Source organism: Oncorhynchus mykiss, chromosome 18, assembly GCF_013265735.2.
Source record: "Oncorhynchus mykiss isolate Arlee chromosome 18, USDA_OmykA_1.1, whole genome shotgun sequence".
NCBI classification, from domain to species: Eukaryota; Metazoa; Chordata; class Actinopteri; order Salmoniformes; family Salmonidae; genus Oncorhynchus; species Oncorhynchus mykiss.
Genome location: NC_048582.1, coordinates 58,136,979 through 58,143,899, shown reverse-complemented (window position 1 = coordinate 58,143,899; position 6,921 = coordinate 58,136,979). Strand labels below are relative to the sequence as shown.

Sequence of the window (6,921 nt, the reverse complement as noted above, 5' to 3'; positions counted from 1 at the left end):
ACCAGACTCCAACAATCCACCCTTTCTTTCTCACAGCATAGTCTCAGTCCATCCTATACCCATCAAACCAGCACCTACCTACCAGCCCCTAAACACCAGCACCTAGCAACCCACCAACCAGCCCCTACCAACCAGCCCCGACCAACCCCCCAACCAGCCCCTACCAACCAGCCCATACAAACCAGCCCCTACCAACCCCTACCAACCAGCCCATACAAACCAGCCCCTACCAACCCGTCAACCAGCCTTTACCAACCAGGCCCTATCAACCCACAAACCATCCCCTACCAACCAGGCCCTACCAACCCACCAACCAGCCCCTACCAACCAGGCCCTATCAACCCACCAACCAGACCCTACAAAGCCACCAACCAGCCCCTACCAACCCACCAACCAGGCCCTACCAACCAGCCCCTACCAACCCCCCAACCAGCCCCTGCCAACCAACCCCTACCAACCAGCCCCTACCAACCAGGCCCTACCAGCCAGCATATACCAACCGGCCCCTACCAACCCACCAACCAGCCCCTACCAAGCCACCAACCAGCCTCTAACAACCATGCCCTACCAACCAACCGAACCAGCCTCTACCAACCAGGCCCTACCAACCAACCAAACCAGCCTCTACCAACCAGGCCCTACCAACCAACCGAACCAGCCTCTACCAACCAGGCCCTACCAACCAACCGAACCAGCCTCTACCAACCAGGCCCTACCAACCAACCGAACCAGGCCCTACCAACCAGGCCCTACCAACCAACCGAACCAGCCTCTACCAACCAGGCCCAACCAACCCACCCCCAAACACTAGGCACTGGCCCAGGGAGGGAAAACTAGAACCTGGAACTCTCTTTCTCATACCCCCACCTCCACCACTCTCTCTTCACCATCCCTCCACCTCCACCACTCTCTCTTTCTCATCCCCCCACCTCCACCACTCTCTCATCCTCATCCCCCACCTCCACCACTCTCTCTTCCTCATCCCCCCACCTCCACCACTCTCTCTTCCTCATCCCCCCACCTCCACCACTCTCTCTTCCTCATCCCCCCACCTCCACCACTCCCTCTTCCTCCCACCTCCACCACTCCCTCTTCCTTAATCCCCCCACCTCCACCACTCCCACTCCCTCTTCCTTATCCCCCCACCTCCACCACTCCCTCTTCCTCATCCCCCCACCTCCACCACTCCCTCTTCCTCATCCCCCCACCTCCACCACTCTCTCTTCCTCACCCCCCCTCCACCACTCTTTCTTCCTCATCCCCCCACCTCCACCACCTCCACCACTCTCTCTTCCTCATCCCCCCACCTCCACCACTCTCTCTTCCTCATCCCCCCACCTCCACCACTCCCTCTTCCTCCCACCTCCACCACTCCCTCTTCCTTAATCCCCCCACCTCCACCACTCCCACTCCCTCTTCCTTATCCCCCCACCTCCACCACTCCCTCTTCCTCATCCCCCCACCTCCACCACGCTCTCTTCCTCATCCCCCCACCTCCACCACTCCCTCTTCCTCCCACCTCCACCACTCCCTCTTCCTTAATCCCCCCACCTCCACCACTCCCACTCCCTCTTCCTTATCCCCCCACCTCCACCACTCTCTCTTCCTCATCCCCCCACCTCCACCACTCTCTCTTCCTCATCCCCCCACCTCCACCACTCTCTCTTCCTCATCCCCCCCACCTCCCCCCCACCTCCCCCCCACCTCCGCCACTCTCTCTTCCTCATCCCCCACCTCCACCACTCTCTCTTCCTGATCCCCCCACCTCTAGCACTCTCTCTTCCTCATCCCCCCACCTCCACCACTCTCTCTTCCTCATCCCCCACCTCCACCACTCTCTCATCCTCATCCCCCCACCCCCACCACTCCCTCTTCCTCATCCCCCACCTCAACCACTCTCTCTTCCTCATCCTCCACCACTCTCTCTTCCTCATCCCCCACCTCCACCACTCTCTCTTCCTTATCCCCCCACCTCCACCACTCTCCCTTCCTTATCCCCCCACCTCCACCACTCTCTCTTCCTCATCCCCCCACCCCCACCACTCCCTCTTCCTCATCCCCCACCTCAACCACTCTCTCTTCCTCATCCTCCACCACTCTCTCTTCCTCATCCCCCACCTCCACCACTCTCTCTTCCTTATCCCCCCACCTCCACCACTCTCCCTTCCTTATCCCCCCACCTCCACCACTCTCTCATCCTCATCCCCCCACCTCCACCACTCCCTCTTCCTCATCCCCCACCTCAACCACTCTCTCTTCCTCATCCTCCACCACTCTCTCTTCCTCATCCCCCCACCTCCACCACTCTCTCTTCCTCATCCCCCACCTCCACCACTCTCTCTTCCTTATCCCCCCACCTCCACCACTCTCCCTTCCTTATCCCCCCACCTCCACCACTCCCTCTTCCTCACCCCCCCTCCACCACTCTTTCTTCCTCATCCCCCCACCTCCACCACTCTCTCTTCTTCATCCCCCACCTCCACCACTCTCTCTTCCTCATCCCCCCACCTCCACTACTCTCTCTTCCTCATCCTCCCACCTCCACCACTCGCTCTTCCTCATCCCCCCCACCCCCCCACCTCCGCCACTCTCTCTTCCTCATCCCCCACCTCCACCACTCTCTCTTCCTGATCCCCCCACCTCTAGCACTCTCTCTTCCTCATCCCCCCACCTCCACCACTCTCTCTTCCTCATCCCCCACCTCCACCACTCTCTCTTCCTCATCCCCCCACCTCCACCACTCCCTCTTCCTCATCCCCCACCTCAACCACTCTCTCTTCCTCATCCTCCACCACTCTCTCTTCCTCATCCCCCCACCTCCACCACTCTCTCTTCCTCATCCCCCACCTCCACCACTCTCTCTTCCTTATCCCCCCACCTCCACCACTCTCCCTTCCTTATCCCCCCACCTCCACCACTCTCTCTTCCTCATCCCCCACCTCCACCACTCTCTCTTCCTCATCCCCCACCTCTACCACTCTCTCTTCCTCATCCCCCACCTCCACCACTCTCTCTTCCTCATCCCCCACCTCCACCACTCTCTCTTCCTTATCCCCCTACCTCCACCACTCTCTCTTCCTCATCCCCCACCTCCACCACTCTCTCTTCCTCATCCCCCACCTCCACCACTCTCTCATCTCTCCTCCAATCCAACCAACCTGAAACCCCGCCAGCAAGGAGTGAAAGAGCAAGCAAGACCCCCCATCCAACTCCTCTTATCCCTCCCTCCCTCCCTCCCTCCCTCCCTCCCTCCCTCCCTCCCTCCCTCCCTATCCACCCAGGCATCTCCACTATTCCCTCCATTGCTGATGCGACCCAGTCTCCTCCTCCTTGTCCTCTGTCATTGTGCAGTCCTGCTGTTCCTTCTCTCCACTCCTCCAGACCCCAGAGCCTTCTCCAGAGGATAACACACAAAGCCACAATGACCTTCATGATTCTATACCCCTCTAGAACACTACTGGAACATCTGCTAATGTTTATACAACGTAAAGCTACCTATAAGCTACCTACTGCCCCTCTGCTTTTGTCATGCTATTTGAAAAGAATACGTGCCTTGGAAACAGAGATAGAAAATGAAAGGTTATCAATATCATCAGAGATCTGATTGTGTCCCTGTAAGAGTGTATACTCCCCTGATGTAGGGACCTGGTTGTTAGTCCCATACACTATTTTAGTCCAGTATCTCTTTAGTCCAGTATCTCTTCAGTTCAGCATCTCTTTAGTCCAGTATCTCTTTAGTCAATACAGTATCTCTTTAGTCGAGTATCTTTTTAGTCAATACAGTATCTCTTTAGTCCAGTATCTCTTTAGTCCAGTATCTCTTTAGACAATACAGTATCTATTTAGTCCAGTATCTCTTTAGTCCAGTATCTCTTTAGACAATACAGTATCTCTTTAGTCCAGTTCAGTCTGCTATAAATCCATGTGCTGGTAGCTCCCTCCAGGGCGGGGCAGGCTTCTGGAGCTCTGAGGGGTGACTGCAACGACCCCTCCTCCTCTCCTGTCACACGGTGGCTGTGGGGTCTCCAAACTGTGTGCCCGTGACCTGGAGGACCCAGCGCCCCCTCCCCGTTCACAGTGGGGTATCCCAGGAGAAGAGGGCAACAGGGGCTCTGTGGAGGTGTCCGTGAGGGAGAAGGAGGAGGGGTAGGGAGGCGAGAGGCGTAAGGGGGCCGGGTGGAGATCTTCGGGACTGTGTGGAATGGCGGTGAGGGCGGGATCCACATGGAACATCCCAGGATGCCGCTGGGCCAGGCCAAAGGACGGAGAGATGCAGGAAGAGAGGGTCTTGAGGGGGGTGTCTGCCCAGAGAGGTTCAGTCTGAGAGGAGTAGGACTGTGGGGGGGCGGTGTGGGGTGGGGGCGCAGTGCGGGACAGGTATGCATGGTGTCCAGGTACGCAGTGTGCAGGATAGAGGGGTTGGGGTCCGGAGAAGAAGGACTCCATCAGTTGAGCCATACTCCTCATTACTCGGCCCATCTCTGTCACCTCCTTCCCCAGAGAACTCACCTGGGAACAAACAAGAGCATACAGTACATCTCTCAGTCATCCATATTCATTTGGGCTCAGTAAAATCAAATGATGCATTTTGGGTCAGACATTTTAGCTGTACCACTGAGCACATTCCTTCTAATGGATTTAACAAGGGTGGAAACTCCTTCCAGCCAATGCTTAAACCATGACAGGCAGTGTTAAAGTGCACACTTTGGGAGAAGGGTGGAAAATCTGGATGTAGCCTTAATCTGCCACCCTCAGTGAAACTGCCATTCAACCATTCCGGGTCATCAATATTAATTTGGTCATTTCCAGCCAGCAATTTTGGGTTGCTATTCTGGCCTAGCATGATGATGCTGGTCTAATTGGTCATTAAAATGATGGCTTGGAGGTGATTAGTCCTATCCAGCCAGTAGTGGTCCTATAGAGAGAGGGCACAGCAAGGGCACCATGCCAGCAGGCCAGCTGGCTCTGTCACTCAAAGCATACATAGGTATTCATCCTGCTAGACACCCCACTAACAAAACCAGACACGGATCAACACGCATGCAGTCACCACATGTTCAACAGGGGATCATGCTACGCACAGATAAAATAAGAGACAAGTGTTGGAACTTTGCCCATATGAAACTTGACACATCAGGACCAGATACTCAATGTAAATACATCTACACAGGCTAAGCCGATGCAAACATCGAGAACTGACTGATGACCGTGACATAGTGACACTAGACGGCACAAACTAACTTAGCCATATGGTCAAGTCAACACTTAGCCATATAGTCATGTCAACTCTTAGCCATATAGTCATGTCAACTCTTAGCCATATAGTCATGTCAACTCTTAGCCATAAGGTCAAGTCAACACTTAGCCATATAGTCATGTCAACTCTTAGCCATATAGTCATGTCAACTCTTAGCCATATAGTCATGTCAACTCTTAGCCATAAGGTCAAGTCAACACTTAGCCATATAGTCATGTCAACTCTTAGCCATAAGGTCATGTCAACACTTAGCCATATAGTCATGTCAACTCTTAGCCATATAGTCATGTCAACTCTTAGCCATATAGTCATGTCAACTCTTAGCCATATAGTCATGTCAACTCTTAGCCATATAGTCATGTCAACTCTTAGCCATATAGTCAAGTCAACTCTTAGCCATATAGTCATGTCAACTCTTAGTCATATAGTCATGTCAACTCTTAGCCATAAGGTCATGTCAACTCTTAGCCATATAGTCATGTCAACTCTTAGCCATATAGTCATGTCAACACTTAGCCATATAGTCATGTCAGCACTTAGCCATATAGTCATGTCAACTCTTGTACATCACCAGTTACCTAATCCAAATCTCTGGTGTACTTCAAGAGACAAATCTAATCACCCACTCCTTTCTCTCTCCCTCTCTCTCTCTCTTTCTCTCCCTCTCTCTCTCTCTCTCTCTCCCCCCTCTCTCCCTTCCCTCTCTCTCTCTCTCTCTCTCTCCCCCCGTCTCTCTCTCCCTCTCTCACCGTCTTTCTCGAGCCATCTCCCTCTCTCTCTGATATAAGTTTTCTGTGGAAACATTTTTTTTTAAAGAGCTGAGTGAAGCAGGACAGTCCAATCCGCTACGTTGTCAACACAATTTCAGCCCTGTCACCTCAGAGAGAGCAAGGGAGAGAGAGAGAGAGAGAGATCTTTAAACACAAATCTGGGGTCAGACAACCTTACCTTCAAACCGTACAGTACCTTAACCATAAGGGGCTGATAGAACATCTGATCTTGTGTTAGATACTCAGACTCTGCAATGTGCCATGGTAAATTTAGTAATTTCTCTGTCTTTATTGTCAGTACTACTAACATCACCACAACTCTCAGTGGGTTACAATCAACACTCAAAAGGCTACTAATGTGAGTTAACAGCTGCCGTAGATAGGTTCCCATTAGAACAACACAAAGAAATCCTCAAGAGTCCACTTCTGCTGCCCGGATATTTCTGTTTCATTTTACATTGCTGGAGGGACGAGTCAAACAGTGTGTGTGTGGTGTGCGTGCGTGCGTGTACATTCAGGTCTATGTGCTGTATGTCAGCGATTATCAGTCATTGTTCCTATAGTTCTGCCTTTCATTGCGGGTTGTTTGGACGTTTCCGGGAAGCTGTCATTGTTCCAGATCTCCTGGGTAGGTGTTGATTATGGTCTAAAGAACCAGGGGACACATTTTGGCCTCGTTCATCAAAACTAATGCGTCATCCACATCCCTCTGGAGCTCAAGTCTTAAGGGTCGTTTGAAAGTCAGAGGTGAATTTTCACAGGTCAAAGGGCAGGTACTGTAGCTAATATTACCACAGTTGGATTTGGAGATAATTGAGGGCAGTTGTAACACGGAAGATTCAGTAAGGAGCTTGTAAGGGTTGAGATAGAGATCAACATGATATACAATATTGG

At 52.8% G+C, this 6,921-nt stretch overlaps 1 protein-coding gene across 1 annotated transcript in view; it reads right to left on the bottom strand.

Annotated features, from left to right (window-relative positions):
* Positions 1–3,280: 3,280 nt before the first annotated feature.
* LOC110496868 (potassium voltage-gated channel subfamily H member 8-like) overlaps positions 3,281–6,921 on the bottom strand; it is a 75,136-nt gene continuing 71,495 nt past the window's right edge. The window contains exon 15 of the mRNA XM_036953387.1: positions 3,281–4,509. Coding sequence (XP_036809282.1) covers positions 3,913–4,509 — 597 coding nt within the window. The 3' untranslated portion in view covers positions 3,281–3,912. The remainder of the gene's footprint in view (positions 4,510–6,921) is intronic.